This window comes from Gopherus flavomarginatus, chromosome 1 (assembly GCF_025201925.1).
Source record: "Gopherus flavomarginatus isolate rGopFla2 chromosome 1, rGopFla2.mat.asm, whole genome shotgun sequence".
In the NCBI taxonomy this organism is placed as follows: Eukaryota; Metazoa; Chordata; order Testudines; family Testudinidae; genus Gopherus; species Gopherus flavomarginatus.
Window position 1 is genome coordinate 345,730,239 of NC_066617.1, and position 21,237 is coordinate 345,751,475.

The following is a 21,237-nucleotide window of genomic DNA, read 5'->3' on the forward strand; positions in this document are numbered from 1 at the left end:
ATGAAGTGGGCTGTAGCCCACGAAAGCTTATGCTCAAATAAATTTGTTAGTCTCTATGGGGCCACAAGTACTCCTGCTCTTTTTGCAGATACAGACTAACACGACTGCTACTCTGAAACAGGTTAACACTAGTCACTTAACCGGCAGCTCAGCCTAATGTGATCCAGAACATGGCTATAAACAAAACTGCTGTCTTCAAAAGGCTTTAGCCATTTAGGCAAGATTGCTTTTTTCACCCAGAATGGGTGCTCAGGATGGGGTGAGGGAAGCAGGAGGCACCAGGAACTGTTGGGTTCCACAAGCACACTCACACCTAGCTAGGAATAACTGTTCCACTTGTGTCTAGAGAGCACAAGGAGAGTGCAGGCTACCACCCACATCGGCACCCGCCTCTCCCAAAGGGGCAGGACAGACAATGCCCTCACCCTAGCTATGCCAGCCAGCAGAGACGTTCCCCACCGTGGGGAGTGTGTTCTTCTTGAGGCCCAGAGAGCTTATATTTAACATGACATTATTACTTAAACACTTTTAACACAGCAACAAGATGCTGCTATAAGTAACAGCCAGCCACAGCTTGCTCTGGCCCGGCAGTCTGGAACCCGGCCTTCCAAAATGGAGGAAGACTTTTGGTCTCTGCTGCCGCACCCCACATCTTTACAGCACAAGCACAGCTGTTCCCCACTGGGAGGGCACTATGTACATGGGGCATAGCCACAAGTGGGCCTGGGTGGGCCGTGACCCATCCATTTAGCATCCAGGTTCACACCCTCCAACCCGGCTCTGTTCTGGCCCCAGCACTTGCCCTGTTCCGCCTGCTGGCCAGCACTCCAGCCAAGGGATAGGGTCAGGGCGTGGGGGCTTGCCCACTCCACCCACCCAGTGCTCCAGATGGGGAATGGGGTCGGGGGCTTGCCCCGCTCCACCCACCTGCCTAGCACTCCAGTCGGGGAGCAGGGTCAGGCGCTTGCCCCGCTCTGCCCGTCCAGTGCTCCAGTCAGAGAGTGGGGTCAGGGTGCAGGTGCTTGCCCACTCACCTGAAGTTGGGGTCCACCCAAGTGTCCTGGCTTGGCTACGCCACTGCTATGTACAGTAGTACAACATAAAGGAGAGTGTACCAGTGACACTGCTCTTAGTCTTGTATTCTACAGGGCTTGTGTCTTCACATCACCACCTCCATGGGCCTTACAGCCAAAGCTGAGTTCTTAAAGATTTAGGGCAAAAGTAAACCTTCAGTTTTTAGGTATGTTCAGGACAGCAGCCTCATGTGCAGATCTGTAAAGGGGGTCAAGGCAACGCTCTCTGAGCGAGTCACATCCAGGATTCTCAAGGGAGAAAGTGCTTGCTGTACCTTGAGAAGGCTCTCTGAGTTATAACAGTGTTGAGTTACCAGTACAGTATCTATTTCAGCAGGGAAAACAGGAAATTGCATTATCACTGCTTAATCATCATCATTGTTCAAGAGGCTGCATGGTTAATATTTCAGCCGCTGTTTTGTTAGAGCCAAATGGAATTGCTTCCATTTGATTTGCCATTGGCTGTTCCCAGCCCCATAGCAATGTAATCCATCAGGAAGCTGAGGTAAACTGCACTGGATACAGGGCCGTAGCAACAAAGAACGTGGCCCCCTCCAAACATATGTCCGGGGCCCCTTACAATGCAGAAACTGGAATGCAGTATTTATTTTATACAATATACAGAGTTCATATTATGTATACATAGGCCTACAGTGTACATGTATTCTGTATTTACGCAAAACGCTTCTTTTGAGCCTTGTTCTCCGCAAATTGGTTAATCAATGCGTCACAGTCCAGAGATCTGGCAATCTTGTTTTCGACTGAGATAACTGCAAGCGCAGAAAGCCTGTCATCTGTCATGGTTGAGCGCAGGATATTCTTGATCAGTTTCATTCTGCTGAAGCTCCTTTCAGCACCAGCGACAGTAACTGGTGTGGTCAGAAGAATTCTGATGCAAATGCAAAGATTCGGATATATCTCCTGAGGGCTGTTCTTGTATAGGTACGTTAAAAAATTGTTTGCCGTGACAAGTCCTCTCTCTTTCTCGATGACATAAATAAAATGATTCAATTCCATTATGAGTTCGTTGGCATCAATGTCTCCCATTTTTCTTTCAAAATTTTTGCTGTGATTCTCCAGTTCATTTTCTCTGTGACACTGCTTCAGGCTGTTAGCGTTGTACAGAAATCCAAACAACTTATACCACTCCACAAGTTGGTCAAATCGCGATGAAACAGAAGATATGGCCTGATCAGTGAGAACAAGAAAGAACTGTGATTTGAATTTTTCTTCGGCAGAAAGACAACTCGAATCATCAGCACATTCGTAATCAAACATTCTCTTCTTATGTCGCACCCTGGTTTCTGGAAACACCTGCTCAATACCCATATGCTCTGCTATTTCACGTGCATTTGTGACCACAGAGTTATATCCTGTATTTCGATAGTCTTCCAAAAACTTCATTGTAGCACCGATTTCTGCCTGCAGTACGTCAATTGACACATCTGGTGACTGAATTAATTTGCTGGTTTTATTGAAATGAAATAGTATATCGTACCACGTGTACACAGTCAGAACAAAAGGCCACGTAGTAACATGGTCTAAAAGCGCACCGGCTTCTGTTGCTGTATTGCCATCTTTCTTTTCGAGCGCATATTCTCGCAAAGATGACAAAGCATTGCACAATTCTTCAAGGTGATAATGCAATGGCTTCACAGCATCAATTCTCGACTCCCAACGAGTGTCCGATAATCCTTTAACAGATATTGGCATATATTCTTGAAGTATATCCCAACGTGAAGGTGAAGAAGAAAAGATAACGTATATTCTATTAATCAGACCGAAAAAGCCAACAGCATATTTTGATGACTTTGCCGCGTCTGAAATCACAAGATTCCAAGTGTGAGCTCCACATGGTACATACAAGTCATGGTCATTTATGTCTAGCATGCGGGCTTGAACTCCTTTATTCTTTCCTCTCATATTTGTGCCGTTATCATAAGCTTGGCCTCTCATGTCAGCAATGTCTATTCCTAAGTTGTTTGCCTTTTCAAGAAACACTTCCAATAAGCCCTCGCCAGTTGTATCATGAACATTAAGAAAACCAACAAACGCTTCACGAATATTGACACCATCTTCACCGTTGCATTCAACAAAGCGTAATACCACAGACATCTGTTCTTCGTGTGACATGTCAGGAGTACAGTCCAAAATAACTGAATAATATTTTGCTTTTTTAAGCTGCGCTATGTTGGCCTCTTGAATGTTACTGGCAACAAGTTGAATCAGCTCGTTTTGGATCTGTGGACTGAGGTACTGAACATGTGTCTCTGCCTTCTTAATCCTCTGTAAAAGTTCGCTGAGGACAGTATCATACTTTGCAAGCAATTCAAACAGTCCCAAAAAGTTGCCATTTGAAGGATCGCCGAGCTTTTCATTACTTCCTCGAAATGCTAAGTTTCTTTCGGACAAGAAAATAACGACATCAACCATGCATTTGACAACGTTTCTCCAGAAATCTCTTTCTTTCAGAAAAGCCTGCAATTCGAGTTGGTCAATAGATGTACGGTTTACTATGCCTGACCGAAGGTCAAACCATTTCACCATAAAGTCTTGATGACCTTTGCCTGTTTCATGCTGCTGAAGTCTTTTTGACAGTGCTTTCCAAGCAGATGTTCCACGACGTAGCGGTATGTGGCCAGTGCCAGATAATTTACAACAAAAAATGGCATCTTTCTGAACTGAGTACATTAACCATGAATGTCTTATTTTCTCGCCATTTGCCATGGTTCGATGGAAATGAGTACTTGTGAACCTCCGTCTCTCCTCGTTAAATGGAAATTCGTAACTTTCATTCTGCTGCGGTGGGCCACGTGCAACAATGTCACACACTTGCCTGTCCGATATTATAGACGGCCAGTCTCCTGGATCATCAGTCAGTGGTTCAGATTCAAATACTTCTTTCCCGGCAGCAGCTGGAATATCTGTCACAGTTTGTTTGGTAGAACAACTGGCTTCATCTTCGACCTCACTTGAAGCACTTCTGGATACTTCTGGATACGATTCGTCGCTGCTAGCACTGTCTGTTTCATGTGCCTGTACCTGTATGTTGGATTGCAGCGCAAAATACGTTGACAACTTTGGAATTTTCTCAAGTTCCTTCTCGGCATCTTTTGCTGCCTTTCATTTACTAGCTCCGCTCTTATACATTCTCTTAGACATGACAAAGCATGCTTCTGCGTTGGAAACAATAAAAAACTAAACAACTAAATTAATAACATTTATCCGCTGACTGCCATTATGAACGTAAATACACATTCTTTGAATGGGTCCAACTAAAATTCGAAACTGACCGACAGACAACTGATGTAGCCAATAGCATTATGATGTATCATAATGACTTCACGGGTTTGTCAGTAAAACCGACATGGATTGTGCAATAGCGTCAATAAATGTCACTTACCTAGTTATACCTTACATTTTTTTTGCCACTTTTAGGGGCCCCCTTCCTTGCGGGGCCCCCTCCGGTCAGAGCGTACGGAGGGCGCTCGCTATGCCTCTGACTGGATATGCCTACACGGGGTCAGGACTAGACGAAGCTGTGCCATAGAACACAGCACGACACCCACAGGACCTGTGCAGCAGCCTCTCTGCAGGTTTATAGGAAACCTCAGGGATGAGGAAGAGTCCCCTGACATGCTTCCCCACTTAAATCAGCTTTAGGGCTGGTTTGTAGCACCAAAGCAATGCAAAGCAACATGTCTATACAAAACCAGCCACCATATAAAATGACAAGGACAGAGTACCCATGTGAGCTATATGAAAAGAGCTCTTGAAAACAAGATAGAAGTTTAAATGGAAAAGTTAAACAGGACTAGGTACACCACAGTTAATTTTCCCCTTCTTAGCCTCACTCTACTCACAACACCGCCACCCTTAACATTAGAAAAATCCCATATGAGAGCTTAAAGGTGGGAGGCAATTTCAGATTTCTGTGGAATCCCAAGGTTTGGCGGTGGTATGGTATGGGGAGGTGGAATTTCAGGTTTATAGGGAAAACAGAGGAGTTACAAATGTTGTCTGGTGTACATTAGCCAATTTTACTGATAATTGTTTTCATGCTTAACACAGTGGATTTGTGTGCCATTTGCGCTGCTGAACTCTGCAACTGAAAGCATTTATTATACTGCTGTTAATGAATTCTATCAAGTACCATGGATTGGGAAACTGGAAACAAACTATCTTGGAAGATGGTTAGATGAACTTCTGTATTTGGTAAGATCTTTTTTCCATCCATTCCTTCTAATAGTTCACCTGGAGCGTCAGTAAAAGCAAAGCACCTTTTTATAAACCCACTAGTACAGCCTGAATTTTACACGATAGAATAGAGGGAGAAAGACACTTCGGAATTGCAGATATTTGTACGGATGCAGGGCCATCCTTAGCCATATGCAAATTTCCTGATGCCCTGCACAGCTGCGTGCTGCTCCAACCCCTGCTCTGCCTCTTCCCCAGACCCCCCACCCCTGCCCTACCTCAGCCCCACCTCTTCCCATCCCTGCTCCACCCCAGCCCTGTCCCCATTCCACCACTTCCCCCAAAGCCCCCGCCCCGCTCTGCCCCTACCCCGCCTCTTCTCACCCCTTCTCCGCCCCCACCCTGCCTCTTCCCACCCCTGCTTTGCCCCAGTCCCTCCCCCACTCCACCCCTTCCCCCAAAGTACCCGCCCTACTCCCCCCACCCACTCTTCCCACCCCTGCTCTACTCCTGCCCCACCTCTTCCCACCCCTGAGGAGTGCAGCAGGGCCAGGCCTGCACTCACAGATGGCAGGAAGTGCAGGGACCTGACCCCAGCCGCATCACTGGTGAGTGCTGGGGGGTGGTTTCCCCCTGCCCCCCAAGCCAGCCCCCACCCCCGCAGAGGCCTGCTCCTCTGCACGGGGGGCGGGGCTGCGTAGGGCCCCAGAATAGCTAGGGACGGCCCTGTATGGATGCATCTTTATTATGGTTAAGGCTAAGATTTTGTCATGGGTATTTTTCATAAAAGTCATGGACAGGTCATGGGTAAAAGAGAAAAATTCACAGAAGCTGTGACCTGTCTGTGACTTTTACTAAAGATATCCAAGACAAAATGGGGACCTGCGGGTCCCCACACCACCTGAAGCAGGGCAGCTGCTTGGGGCTAGGAGCTGCCTGCAGCAGCTGGGGACTGCAGTGTACTCCTGCCACCTGCAGCTCCAGGGGTCCCCCACTGCCTGTGGAAGCTGGGACCTGTGGGGTGCCCAGGCCTCCCATGTCAGTTGGGAGCTCCAAAGTACCTCCACCGCCTGCAGCTCCAGGGGCCCGTGGCAGCTGGGAGCTAGGGGGTTCCCCTGCGGCCGCAGCAGCTGGGAGATGTGGGGTGTCCCCACCACCCATCGGGGCCAGGAGCTACAGGGTACCTCTGCTAACCGCAGCTCCGTGGGCCCATGGTGGAACCTTAGTCTCAGATTTGGACCTTAGCGTCCAAAATACGGGGGTTAGCATGAAAACCTCCAAGCTTAGTTACCAGCTTGGACCTGGTACTTGCTGCCACCACCCAAAAAATTAGAGTGTTTTGGGGCACTCTGGTCCCCCTGAAAAACCTTCCCTGGGGACCCCAAGACCCAAATCCCTTGAGTCTCACAACGAAGGGAAATAATCCTTTTTCCCTTCCCCCTCCAGGTGCTCCTGGAGAGATACACAGACACAAGCTCTGTGAATCCAAACAGAGTGACTCCCCCTCTCCGTTCCCAGTCCTGGAAACAAAAAGCACTTTCCTCTTCACCCAGAGGGAATGCAAAATTAGGCTAGCAAATTCAACACACACAGATCTTCCCCTGATTTCTTCCTCCCACCAATTCCCTGGTGAGTATAGACTCAATTTCCCTGAAATTTTCCAGAAAAGAAAACTTCAACAGGTCTTAAAAGAAAGCTTTATATAAAAAAGAAAGAAAAAATACATACAAATGGTCTCTCTGTATTAAGGTAACAAAATACAGGGTCGATTGCTTAAAAGAATATTGAATAAACAGCCTTATTTAAAAAGAATACAAATCAAAGCACTCCAGCACTTATATTCATGCAAATACCAAAGAAAAGAAACCATATAACTTACTATCTGATCTCTTTGTCCTTACACTTAGAAACAGAAGATTAGAAAGTAGAAACTACTTCTCCAAAGCTCAGAGAAAGCAGGCAGACAGAAAACAAAGACTCAGACACAAACTTCCCTCCACCCAGAGTTGAAAAAATCCGGTTTCCTGATTGGTCCTCTGGTCAGGTGCTTCAGGTGAAAGAGACATTAACCCTTAGCTATTTGTTTATGACACGCCCCCCAAATTGCAGACAGTGGGGAAGCTCACTGGCGGCGATTTTCTTTTAGAACTTGAAAGTAAACAGATTAATACAACACATGCACCTTTACATATACCCCTAAGTATATAACTAACAGACTTTTACATTTTAAGAACACTTTTTAACTACTGAATTTTGGGAAACTTTTACGGGAGAGTGCATTAGCTACTTTGTTAGAAGCTTCTGTGATGTGCTGAATTTCAAAACTAAAATTTTGGAGAGCTAAACTTCAACGAAAAAGTTTCTTGTTGTTCCCCTTGGCAGTATGAAGCCACTTTAGTGCAGCATGGTCAGTTTGTAGTTGGAACCGCCGTCCCCAAACATATGGGCGTAGCTTTTCCAGGGCGTACACAATGGCATAGCATTCCTTTTTACTGACTGACCAGTGACTTTCCCTCTTAGACAGTTTCTTGCTGAGAAACACGACAGGATGGAAGTTGTGATCTGTTGCTTTCTGCATGAGCACTGCTCCTATACCACGCTCAGATGCATCTGTGGTTACTAGGAATGGCTTGTCAAAGTCCGGGGCCCTGAGCACAGGGTCAGACATGAGCATTGCCTTAAGCTGGGTAAAGGCCTTTTGACACTTATCAGTTCACTTAACAGCATTTGGCTGGGTCTTTTTGGTCAGGTCGGTCAATGGGGCAGCGATTTGGCTGTAGTGTGGTACAAATCGCCTGTAGTATCTGGCCAAGCCTAAGAAGGATTGGACCTGCTTCTTGGACCGTGGGACAGGCCACTTTTGGATAGCATCCACCTTGGCCTGTAGGGGGTTTATGGTTCCTCGACCCACCTGGTGCCCCAGGTAAGTCACTCTGTTTTGGCCTATTTGACACTTTTTGGCCTTAACAGTTAGTCCTGCCTGCCTGATGCGCTCAAAGACCTTTTCCGGGTGTAGTAGATGTTCGGGCCAGGAGTCTGAAAAAATGGCCACATCATTGAGGTAGGCAACTGCAAATTCTCCCAGTCCAGCTAGTAGACCATCTACCAGCCTCTGGAAGGTGGCGGGTGCATTTCGAAGGCCGAAAGGAAGGACATTGAATTCATACACCCCCGCATGGGTGACAAATGCTGACCTCTCCTTGGCAGGTTCATCTAGCGGTACTTGCCAGTACCCCTTGGTTAAGTCTATTGTAGAGATGAACTGGGCACATCCCAACTTCTTCAATAGCTCATTGGTGCGTGGCATTGGATAGTTGTCCGGACGAGTTACAGCATTTAGCTTACGGTAGTCCACGCAAAAGCGTATTTCCCCATCTGGTTTGGGTACCAGAACCACTGGAGATGCCCATGCACTGGTAGATGAGCGGATTATACCCATCTGTAGCATGTTCTGGATCTCCCGTTCTATAGCAGCTTGGGCATGAGGAGACACCCGGTAGGGTGGGGTTCTGATTGGGTGAGCATTACCTGTATCAATGGAGTGGTATGCCCGCTCAGTCCGTCCTGGGGTGGCTGAGAACAATGGGGCGAAGCTAGTGCACAGCTCCTTGATTTGTCGCCGCTGCAGACGTTCCAGGGTGGTTGAGAGGTTCACCTCTTCCACGCCACCGTCTTTTTTCCCGTCGTAGTAGACACCGTCAGGCCATTCAGCATCAGCTCCCTGGACTGTAAACTGACAAACCTGTAAGTCTTTGGAATAGAAAGGCTTGAGAGAATTAACATGGTAAACTCTAGGTTTTAGTGAGGAATTGGGAAATGCTATGAGGTAATTTACAGTTCCCAGGCGCTCTTGGACCGTGAATGGCCCTTCCCATGATGCTTCCATCTTATGGGCCTGTTGCGCCTTCAAGACCATAACCTGGTCTCCTACCTTGAAGGAACGTTTTCTGGCATGTCTGTCATACCAGGCCTTTTGCTCTTCCTGAGCATCCTTTAGATTCTTTTTAGCAAGGGCTAAAGAGTGTCGGAGGGTGCTTTGCAGATTGCTTACAAAGTCCAGAATGTTAGTTCCTGGAGAAGGCGTAAACCCCTCCCATTGCTGCTTCACCAACTGTAATGGTCCCTTAACCTCGTGACCATACACAAGTTCAAACGGTGAAAACCCTAAACTGGGATGTGGTACAGCCCTGTAGGCAAACAGCAACTGCTGCAACACTAGGTCCCAATTATTGGAGAATTCGTTGATGAATTTTTGTATCATGGCCCCCAAAGTTTCATTGAACCTTTCCACCAGGCCATTGGTTTGATGGTGGTACGGGGTGGCAACCAAGTGATTCACCCCATGAGTTTTCCACAGTTTTTCCATGGTCCCTGCCAGGAAATTAGACCCTGAATCTGTAAGGATGTCAGAGGGCCAACCTACCCTGGCAAAGATGTCTGTTAGGGCCAGGCACACAGTGTTAGCCCTGGTGTTGCCTAGAGCTACTGCTTTTGGCCATCGGGTAGCAAAGTCCACTGAAGTCAGTACGTACTGCTTTCCTCTGGGTGTCTTTTTTGGGAAAGGACCCAGAATATCCACAGCTACTCGCTGAAATGGGACCTCAATTATGGGGAGTGGCTGGAGAGGGGCCTTGACCTGGTCTTGAGGCTTTCCCACTCTTTGGCATACCTCACAAGACCGGACATACTTGGCAACGTCCTTGCCCATCCCCTCCCGGTGGAAGGACTTCCCCAACCGGTCCTTGGTTCTGTTCACCCCAGCATGGCCACTGGGATGATCATGGGCTAAGCTTAAGAGCCTCCCCCGGTACTTAGTTGGAACCACCAACTGTTTTTGCGGCTGCCATTCTTCCCGGTGTTCACCAGAAAGAATTTCCTTGTATAAAAGTCCTTGGTCTATAACAAACCGGGATCGATTAGAAGAGCTGAGAGGCGGTGGGGTGCTCCGTGCCGCCGCCCATGCTTTCTGAAGGCTGTCATCTGCTTCCTGCTCAGTCTGGAACTGTTCCCTTGAGGCTGGGGTCACCAGTTCTTCCTCAGACTGTGGACTTGGGCTTGGTCCCTCTGGAAGCGATGTAGGTGATGGGGTTGTTTCCGTTGCTGGTGAACCGCTCTCCGCTGGTGCACCTGAGGGTATTTCAGGCTCTGGCTGAGCCTTTTGGGTATGGCTGTTTGCTGCTTCTGCCAGTTCTGGCTCGCTGGCGCCCTCTGGCGTTGAGTTTGAAGATGTGGTTGCAGTTGCTGGTGCTGGTTGCTGTTCCAGTTCCGGGCCTGGGACTGGAGATGCTGTGGCTGTTTCAGTGGTAGGCATGGAATCCGGGTCCACTACCTCTGTCTGGGTCTCTGGTAACACAGACGGGGCCTCTGTGGACGGCTCAGGAACAAGAATGGGTCTGGAAGCTTGCCTGGTTTGGCTACGTGTAACCATTCCCACTCTCTTGGCCCGCCTCACCTGGTTGGCCAAGTCTTCCCCCAGTAGCATGGGGATAGGATAATTGTTATAGACTGCAAAAGTCCACATTCCTGACCAGCCTTTGTACTGGACAGGCAGTTGAGCTGTAGGCAAGTCTACAGCTTGTGACATGAAGGGGTAAATTGTAACTTTGGCCTTTGGGTTGATGAATTTGGGGTCAACGAAGGATTGGTGGATAGCTGACACTTGTGCCCCCGTGTCTCTCCACGCAGTAACCTTCTTTCCTCCCACTCTCAAATTTTCCCTTCGCTCCAAGGGTATTTGAGAGGCATCTGGGCCTGAGGATCTTTGGTGTGATGGTGGTGTAATGAATTGCACTCGCATGGTGTTCTTGGGACAGTTGGCCTTGATATGACCCAGTTCATTACACTTAAAGCATCTTCCATCGGATGGGTCACTGGGCCGAGGTGAGTTACTGGAGACTAGTGAGGTGGAAGAGTAGGGCGTCTGTGGCTTTACTTGGGTTGTATGTGGGGTCTTTGGCTGTCCTCAGTTGTAGGGTTTATGGTCGGTGTGCCCCCTGGGGTATTCGTTCCCCTTGACAGTAGCTTTCTTGCTTTCTGCCACTTCCATCCATTTGGCTCCAATCTCCCCCGCCTCAGCGAGATCTTTGGGTTTTCCATCTTGTATGTACCGTGTGATGTCTTCAGGAACACCATCCAAGAACTGCTCCATTTGTATGAGGAGGTGCAGTTCTTCCAAGGTTTGAACGTTGTTTCCTGTTATCCAGGCCTCATAGTTTTTTGCAACGTAGTAGGCGTGTTTGGGAAATGACACCTCTGGTTTCCACTTTTGGGTTCTGAAGCGCCGACGGGCATGATCTGGGGTTATCCCCATTCTGTATCTGGCCTTGGTTTGAAAAAGTTTATAGTCATTCATTTGCTGCTTAGGCATTTCAGCTGCCACCTCTGCTAAAGGTCCACTGAGCTGTGACCTCAATTCTACCATGTACTGGTTTTCAGGGATGCTGTACCCAAGACAGGCTCTTTCAAAATTTTCCAAGAAGGCCTCGGTGTCATCACCTGCCTTGTAGGTGGGAAATTTCCTGTGCTGTGGAGCAATAATTGGCGCCGGGTTGTTAGGGTTAGCTGGCACATGCAGCCCAGCTTTTGCCAACTCCAGTTCATGTTTTCTCTGTTTTTCCTTCTCTTCATTCTCTTTTTGTTGTTTTTCCATTTCTTTTTGTTGTTTTTCCATTTCTCGGCGGTGGGCCACCTCTTCTTCTTCTTGCTTCCTTCGGTGGGCCAACTCTTCTTCTGCTTGTTTCCTTCGGTGGGCCACCTCTTCTTCTTCTAGTTTTCTTTTGTGTGCTGCCTCTTTGGCTGCCTGTTCTCTTTGGTAGGCTGCCAGTTTGATTTGTTCTTCTCTTTCTTTCATTTCCATCTCTTTTTGTTTTATTTCCAGTTGTCGCCTGTGTTCAGCTTCTTTGATTTGTTCTTCGGCCTCAATTTTTGCCTTAGAAGTCATGATTCCTGTTTTCTTGTGTTGGGGTGCCCTCCGGTGTTTATCTTCTGAACTGCAGGTTCTCTGTTGCCTCCTGAAGTCTGCCTAGCAACAGTGCCTTTAGCTAATTTTCAATGTTAAGTAAACCTGAAAAACCACTTTATTTGCATGCACATAGTGCTGGTACTGACTCTCAATGGGAGTGCTATTGTGTGACAAAAGACCCTTAACAGTCTGGTAATGGCTTCTTGCTTAACATGCAAGCCACAAACTGCCAGAGAGAGCAGAAAAAAAAAATTCTCTCTGGTTCCCTTTTAAAACCAACTGTTTCTCTCTGCTAAAAAGCCCTTAGCAGAGAAAAGAAAAATATAATATTCCTACTGGCTTCTGGATTCTGTCTATATCCCAACCGCTGCTACTCATATCATAACCTTAGTCCCAGATTTGGACCTTAGCGTCCAAAATATGGGGGTTAGCATGAAAACCTCCAAGCTTAGTTACCAGCTTGGACCTGGTACTTGCTGCCACCACCCAAAAAATTAGAGTGTTTTGGGGCACTCTGGTCCCCCTGAAAAACCTTCCCTGGGGACCCCAAGACCCAAATCCCTTGAGTCTCACAACAAAGGGAAATAATCCTTTTTCCCTTCCCCCCTCCAGGTGCTCCTGGAGAGATACACAGACACAAGCTCTGTGAATCCAAACAGAGTGACTCCCCCTCTCCGTTCCCAGTCCTGGAAACAAAAAGCACTTTCCTCTTCACCCAGAGGGAATGCAAAATCAGGCTAGCAAATTCAACACACACAGATCTCCCCCTGATTTCTTCCTCCCACCAATTCCCTGGTGAGTATAGACTCAATTTCCCTGAAATTTCCCAGAAAAGAAAACTCCAACAGGTCTTAAAAGAAAGCTTTATATAAAAAAGAAAGAAAAAATACATACAAATGGTCTCTCTGTATTAAGGTAACAAAATACAGGGTCGATTGCTTAAAAGAATATTGAATAAACAGCCTTATTTAAAAAGAATACAAATCAAAGCACTCCAGCACTTATATTCATGCAAATACCAAAGAAAAGAAACCATATAACTTACTATCTGATCTCTTTGTCCTTACACTTAGAAACAGAAGATTAGAAAGTAGAAACTACTTCTCCAAAGCTCAGAGAAAGCAGGCAGACAGAAAACAAAGACTCAGACACAAACTTCCCTCCACCCAGAGTTGAAAAAATCCGGTTTCCTGATTGGTCCTCTGGTCAGGTGCTTCAGGTGAAAGAGACATTAACCCTTAGCTATCTGTTTATGACAGGGGGGTACCCCCATCACCTGCAATGGCTTGGAGCAGCGGAGGCCACCCCACAGCTCCCGACCACAGCAGGCTGAAGTCACAGAGGTCGCTGGAAGTCACAGATTCCATGACTTCCACAACCTGTGACTAAATCAGAGCCTTAATTATGGTGCATTAATGTCAGATGCACCTCACAGTTGACATATTGCATTCGGGAGGGCACGCCAAATCTGAATGTTTATCAGAATTACCTGAACCTCTTTGACCTATAGAACTGGACTTTTAAGAGCACAGGCATTGCAGGGACACGTAATAAACATTCCGGGCCAGATTCCCAACTGGCATAGCACCACTGACGTCACTACAGCTTTACAACAACGGAGAATCTGGCCAGGGAATGGGAATACCATTACAGCAGCTTTACTCACAGAATTTTGGCATGGCTACTTCAGATCCTGAATGGATCCTAGAAATGCATAAGGAAAACAATTAAACAGCAACTTCTCTTTTCCAACTTGCCAGAAATGTTTGATTCAGATTCACTTCAAGCGAAAGGCGAAAGGCTGGGTGGGTTCTTATTTTACCAGACCATTTCTCCTATAGCCACAGCCTACAAAAGATTTCACCAACAGGAGTGAGAGTGCCAGGGAATGAAACAGGTATAAGATATATATAAATAATAAATAGGGCTGTTGATTAATCTCACTTAATTCATGCGATTAACTCAAAAAAATTAATCACGATTAATCATACTGTTAAACTGTTCAATACCAATTGAAATTTATTAAATATTTCTGGATATTTTTCTTAATTTTCAAATATATTGATTTCTATTACAACACAGAATACAAAGTGTACAGTGCTCACTTTATATTACTTTTATTACAAATATTTCCACTGTAAAAATAATAAACAAATGAAATAGTATTTTTCAATTCATCTCATACAAGTACTTTAGTGCAATCTCTTTATCATGAAAATGTAACTTATAAATGTCGACTTTTTTTGTTACATAACTACACTCAAAACAAAACAATGTAAAACTTTAGCGCCTACAAGTCCATTCAGTCCTACTTCTTGTTCAACCAATTGCTAAGACAAACAAGTTTGTTTACATTTACGGGAGATACTGCTGTCTGCTTCTTATTTACAATGTCACCTGAAAGTGAGAACAGGCATTCCCATGGCACTTTTGTAGCCGGCATTGCAAGGTATTTACGTGCCAGATATGCTAAACGTCCATATGCCCCTTCATACTCTCCCATCATTCCAGAGGACATACTTCCATGCTGATGATGCTCATTAAAAAAATAATGTGTTAATTAAATTTGTAACTGAACTCCTTGGGGGAGAATTGTATGTCTCCTGTTCAGCTTTACCTGCATTTCACGTTATAGCCATCTCGGATGATGACCCAGCACATGTTTGTTTCACAGCAGATTTGACAAAACACAAGAAAGGTACCAATGTGAGATTTCTAAAAATAGCTACAGCACTCAATGCAAGGTTTAAAAATCTGAAATGCCATAGGGGCCGACTTTCCCTCTACCCCATGAGTGCTTGACCCCTCCCCCCCGCCCCTGGCCCCACCTCTGCCCACCCCTACACCACCCTCACCCTGCCCCAATTCCACCCCCTTTACCCAAGTCCCCACCCCTGTCCCGCCTCTTTATTGCCTCCTCCCCCAAGCGCACCACGTCCCCACTCCTTTCCCTCTCTCCTGGAAAGTCCTAAGTGCCGCCAAACAGCTGTTAGGCAGCGGGCAGGAAGCGCTGAGAGGGGCAGGAGCAGGGATGCGGCTCCTCAGGGAGGAGCGGGGATGGAGGCGGGAGGAGCTTGGCTGCCAGTGGGTGCGGAGCCCCTGCGAATTTTTCCCCATGGGCACTCCAGCCCTGCAGCACCCATGGAGTTGGCGCCTATGTGAAATGCCATCAAAAATTGTTGTTTTGTTTTTGAATGCAGTTATTTTTGTACATAATTCTACATTTGTAAGTTCAACTTTCATGATAAAGATATTGCACTACAGTACTCGTATTAGGTGAATTGAAAAATACTATTACTTTTGTGTTTTACAGTGCAAATATTTGAAATAAAAATACAGTGAGCACTGTACACTTTGTATTCTGTATTGCAATTGAAATCAATATATCTGAAAATGTAGAAAACATTCCAAAATATTTTAGTAAATGGTCATTCTATTATTGTTTAACAGTGCAATTAATTGTGCGATTAATCGTGATTCATTTTTTTTAATCACACGATTAATCATGATTCATTTTTTTAATCACTTGACAGCCCTCATAATAAATAATAACAATGCTGTATGAGAAGCAGGGTGCTCTTACTGCTGTGACCCTCGTCCTGCCTCAGCCCATCCCTCTCCAGGAAGTTTGTTAATCTCGGCTTGTGTTTAAACTTAGATTATAAGGTTTTAGGGTAGGGCCAGGCTTATTATTTGTCCTGTGTGCTGGGTGCTGTAAAAATAATAGATGACAACAAAGGAGTTCCTGTGCCAAAGACACCCTGAGCGCCTGACAGGGAAACTCCTGCTACTTTTCCCACAAAAACAGTGGAACAAGGGCAGCTCTGCTACAGAATGAAGGCAGCCTAAGCAAGGAGCATACACCCCTGTGTGCTATGAAGCCTGGTTCTGCAGGGGATCTTTCCTGGTTGCAAAGAAAAGGGATGGGATTAGGAGAGAGACAAGCAAAGGGTGAAGTGCGGGCCAAGATAATAATGGATCTGTGACTGCACAGACCTACCAATCACCCTCCCCTGAAAAAGGACAGAGTGACAGCCAGAAGGATTATTACAACCCCAAGGTTGCAGTAGCAGTAGTAACACCAGAATGACTACTGTCTGGAGGCAGGAACTGCCTTCATGGGGATAGGTTTGCCCCGAATTCAGAAAAATTCAGGGGAGGGAGGGGAAGTTGCATCAGCATGTAGAACATTATATGTGGTTATATTATATCCTGCAAAGTTGGGAGGGAGGGGGACAAAGAGTGGAAGACATAATGGAGCATATAGACCAATGAAAATTCTGATGGGGGAGGGGGCAAATGAAGGTCTATAGCAAATGTCACTCCAGCCCCTAATAGTGATGCATGAGTTATTTTTAATGGTTTACCTTCATTTCAGGCTCTTGGAAGTATTCCATGGCAGATCTATTTCCAAAGAGTCCTCGCAGCCTCCTCATCCAGACAAGCAAGGCTCACTTCTTATTTTGCAGGGTTTGGGTGTGTTTTCATGGTCATTCCATCTGTTCTTATTGGCGCAGTAGCTGCTTCTACAGGTAACACAAAAGCTGTTTCTTTCCATTAGCATCTTGAGGCCATAATCAATGGCCTATTTTGCTAGGCACTGTGCACACACACACACACACACGCTTGTCCATTCTCCCAAAATCTTGCTGGGGGGCGGCATGCTGGTTGTCAAGAGGGCGGCAGTCAGGGAGCCCTCTGTGGGAGGTCAGCCGGTCCCGCGGCTTCAGCAGCAATTCGGCAGCAGGTATGGTGAAGGCACGGGACCAGTGTAGATCACCCGCAGAACCGCCACTGAATCCGCTTGACCGGCAGACCTCCCACAGAAACATCGCCGAATGCTCGCTGACTGTCGTGCTTGGGGCTGCAAAAAACATAGAGCTGCCTCTGCGTACGAGGCACAATTGATGGATAAAACAAACAAGTGAAGGAAGAAAAAGTAAACAGTGACACAATGAATAGCAAAGTAAATATTAGTCTCCCTGTAACAGGCATCTTACCTGTCCCACATGGAGATGCAGTGGATGCCTCATTTTCCCAATACGTGGTGATCTCCTTTTAGCTGGCTGGAAGGAGGTCTCAGAGAGCCCTGTTTTCAAACTTAAAAACATTCCAGGATACAAAAGTCACAAAGAAGAGTCCAAACTAAATGGAAAAATCCAAATCTTCCAGCCAGTCTCTTTTGCCTTCTTTCCAGGGCCTTCTCCTTATTTGCAGAGGTTCCCATCTCCTATAGATGGCACCGTAAGGGAAGTCCAGGTCCATCATCTCATGCAGTCTTCAGCCCAGGCTTCCTAAAACAGTAAGGGTAAAGTCCACATAGCCATTAAACACCTGCAGCTGGCCCAGGTCAGTTGATTTGGGCTCACGGGGTTTTGGTTACAAGGCTGTAAAACTGCTCTGTAGACGTTCAGGTTTGGACTGGAGCCTGATCTCTGGGACCTTGTGATGGGGGAGGATCCAGCCGAGGCTCCAGCCTGACCACAAACATCTACACAGCAATTTTTAGCTCCACAGGCTGATCCCTGTGAGGCTGAGTCAGCTGAGCCGGGCCAGCCATGGGTTTTTATTCCAGTGTAGACGTACCCTAAGCTGCTGTGAACTGTACTAAAATCCCTGCCCTTCTTCACTTTTTTCCAGATACTTCCTACTTTAGCCCATCTCATCCTAAGCTTTCTGAAATGTTTTCAGCAGACACTCTCCCAGGCTTCTTCCCTGGCTCCCTCTCAAGAAGGAATCACACCCCCTTGATCCCAGCCCCTGAAGAGCTTCCTTACGCTTCTGCTTGCTTGGACCTTCTGTCCACTCTAAGGACAGCATTATAGCTGTCCCCAAGCATTCAAAAACCATGAGTCATGCTTCAACAATCCTGCAACTGGTTTAAAAATCATGAGATTTTTAAAAAAAGATTACTTTGCCTTAAAGCTTGGGTCACGTTTTCAAACTTTTCTCCATGACCATATGGCTAAAAACGAACTTTAGTTTATAAATGAAAGTTGAGCTTCTATATGAAGCCGGGGCTTTAAGAAAATCACCCAGTCTTGTGAACCTTGCATTGCAGCCTGGCCTACAACTCCTAGAATATCTGGCAGCTGTAGGCTAGAACATGGAACAGGGCAGGCTGGACCCAGGCCCGCTATCCTCGGTGTTAAAATTCTTTCAACCGCTAAGATCATTCTTTCCACTCTGGAAGTTATATTTTCCTCATTAATTTTTCTGTTATGGTTAAATAGGCCGTGCTCTGGTACAAAGAGGCTTGTTTGTTTAATCCCTAGTCATATAAAATGGGGGCTAGATCCTTGGCTGTGTAATTCTGTGTAGCTCACACCATTCACAATAGCTGAGGAACTGTCCTTCAGAATTTAAAAAAAAAGTAAGCTCATTGCAATATTAGGCTTACAGAGTTACAGTCACAGAGATTCAAAATGTCAGCATTGCCAACTCTCATGCCCAGAACAGTACTTAAGGTGCAATCTCAGCAGGCAGAAGAATGGCCTCAAGGTTAAATCATAACAAACTCAGAAAATCTGCATTTTGTTCCCAGTTCTGCCACAAGCATACACTTAATCCCTGTGCCTCAGTTTCCCATCTGAAAAATTGGGATATTACTACTTCCTTGTCAGAAAAAATATTGAGATGATAAACTCATTGGTGTTAGTAAGGTGCTCAGATACTATGCTGATGGGGCCTAAGTGTCTATATAGAACAGTGCTATGTAGACAGGAGCTGTCGTATCCCTCTTTCTGTCTGTGCATCCCAAATTGGATCGACTTTTGTTTGTTAACCAACTGATTTGATGAAGTTCTTGTTTTATGACATTCCAAATATCTTCCTTCTATGCTGTGCTTTGGACTGTTTTCCTTCAGATGAATGTTCCAGTGTTTTTCAAGGTTGAATTTCATTTCATTTAATTTCTCCTTCCATTTTCATAACCCCAAAACCACAGACCTCAAAGCATGATGAAGCTTAGAAAGTTTTGGTGAATTTCAGACAATTTAGAGATTTTACAAAGCCCAGGGATGCTGACAGCATTCCTAATGATCTTTCCCTTCAGTGTTATTGATTGTTGCAGGGGAAATAAGTATGTCTTACTTCACCTTGCAAAAAAAAAAAAGTCAAGATCAATGCAGAATTTACTGTTAGCTATTTCAACACAGAAGAGAGTAAAGGAATGAAAAATTAACAAAGCAAATCCAAAACTCCCTGTTAATTAATGTTCTTTTCTTTTTTAGACTGGAATCAGACAAGCTATGGTCTGCCAACCCCTAATGAAAGAGGGGAGTCTAGCATGATATTACCCATTGTTCTGCAGTATCTTTGCCCAACGTATGTTTCTGTTGCTGGCTTAGGAGCCATTGCTGCTGCCGTCATGTCTTCTGCAGATTCAGCCCTTCTATCAGCCAGCTCCATGCTAGCTCACAACATCTACAGGAAAATTCTTAGGAAAAAGGTGAGGAGTCTTTGTGAGCCTTTGACACCATGAATCACATGGGGAAAATAATGGAAGGTTTTTAAGCTACTTCTCTGTATACCCGCAGGAGATTTCTCAAGGTGAATGTTGCAGTAAAATGGTGTCATTGGGCTCTAGACATAGGATGGAATCACTCCAGAGGGTAGACTTTGAACTAGTCATTTAGCAAATGACAAGGCTGTGCCTCTATTTCATAGTCTCTAATGAAGTCAAAGAGAATAGCAAAAAGCCTTTGGGCAAAGCACTTCAAAGCACTCATGCAACATATTAGAGAGAAGAAGGTGCTTTTTGGCTCCTCTCTGACTGTTGTTCCATTTGTTAAAATGGTTTTGTTTCATTATTAATGACTCCAGAAAGAGAAACCCGGCCTTCCAAGCAAACTTAAGATGCTCTCATATGACACAGAGGAGGCAAGAAAACTTAAAAAATTGGAACTAAAAAAAAAGCAACAGAGAAGTTTTCTAGCCGGCGACTGCATTTCAGTGGTGGTGAAATGATTTATCCATAAAGCTTGTAAATCACACTGATATCCTGTAGTTTAAAGGTACATGGTAAAGATAGGACAGTAAATTGAATTTCTTGGGATCTGGACTTTGTTACTTGATGCCTGAGTTTTTTTATTTAAACTCTGGCAAATACATTGTGTTATGACAAAGGAAAAATTAGGAGGCCAAGATTAATGCACAAGGTTACTGTATACTAGAAATGGGTATTATAGTCTAATTTATATAAGATGTGTAGCTAGGTTTTTAATAGGGAATTCCTTTTCAAACAGCAGTATATCAAAGCACACCACAGGGAGTCCCCTGGCCTGTCTATGCTACAGAGCCCCCTAGTGGAGACACAGCATATGCCACCAAAAGAAGTTCTGCCAGCATAGCTACTCCCACCTCCCTGAACAACATTAGCTCTGCCAAATAAAGCACTCTTGTCAGCACAGTTGCATCCACATAAGAGGTTTTGCTGGCATAACTATGTCCGCTGAAGAGTGTGATTTTGTTCATATTTTGTAGTATTGGCCAAGTTAGCATAACTTACACACTGAGAATTCCAGAAGGTGTAAATTATAATTGCTTACATTCTCTTATGTATGTTCATTTAGACTTGCCTCTGATTTCATCCCACATAATCTATCCCAGCATGAGGCCAACCTGCGGGACTTAAAAACAACTCAGAAAAGCTCTCTAGAGCAAGGATGCATGATAAACACCATTCAACAGGGTTAAAATTTACCCTCACTTCTGTAAACATTTCTTAAATTTATCAGTTTTTAATATGGAAAATTCCTTACCACAGACGAATAATACAAATGTAAAATCTGTAAGGATCAATATTATTAATTTGGTAAAACATATGAATTCTGACCTGGTTTGATGTTAAAAGCTAACGTCCTGGCCTCTCCATTTGCATGCCTCAGATTTTGGGAGCTCAGTTGCAGACATATGGTGTGGTATGATGTTGAGAGGAGCTAAACCCCTGTAGCTCCCATTGGTTTTGAATGCAGCTGTGGGTAGTTCATGAAAATCAGGCTCTGG

At 45.5% G+C, this 21,237-nt stretch overlaps 1 protein-coding gene across 4 annotated transcripts in view; it reads left to right on the forward strand.

The window, feature by feature from the left end:
- LOC127045389 (high-affinity choline transporter 1-like) overlaps positions 1-21,237 on the forward strand; it is a 43,169-nt gene that overhangs the window by 20,656 nt on the left and 1,276 nt on the right. For all 4 annotated transcript variants that reach the window (XM_050941492.1, XM_050941487.1, XM_050941480.1 and 1 more), the window contains 3 exons: positions 5,145-5,288; positions 16,610-16,763; positions 19,464-19,681. In XM_050941492.1, coding sequence (XP_050797449.1) covers positions 5,145-5,288; positions 16,610-16,763; positions 19,464-19,681 — 516 coding nt within the window. The remainder of the gene's footprint in view (positions 1-5,144; positions 5,289-16,609; positions 16,764-19,463; positions 19,682-21,237) is intronic.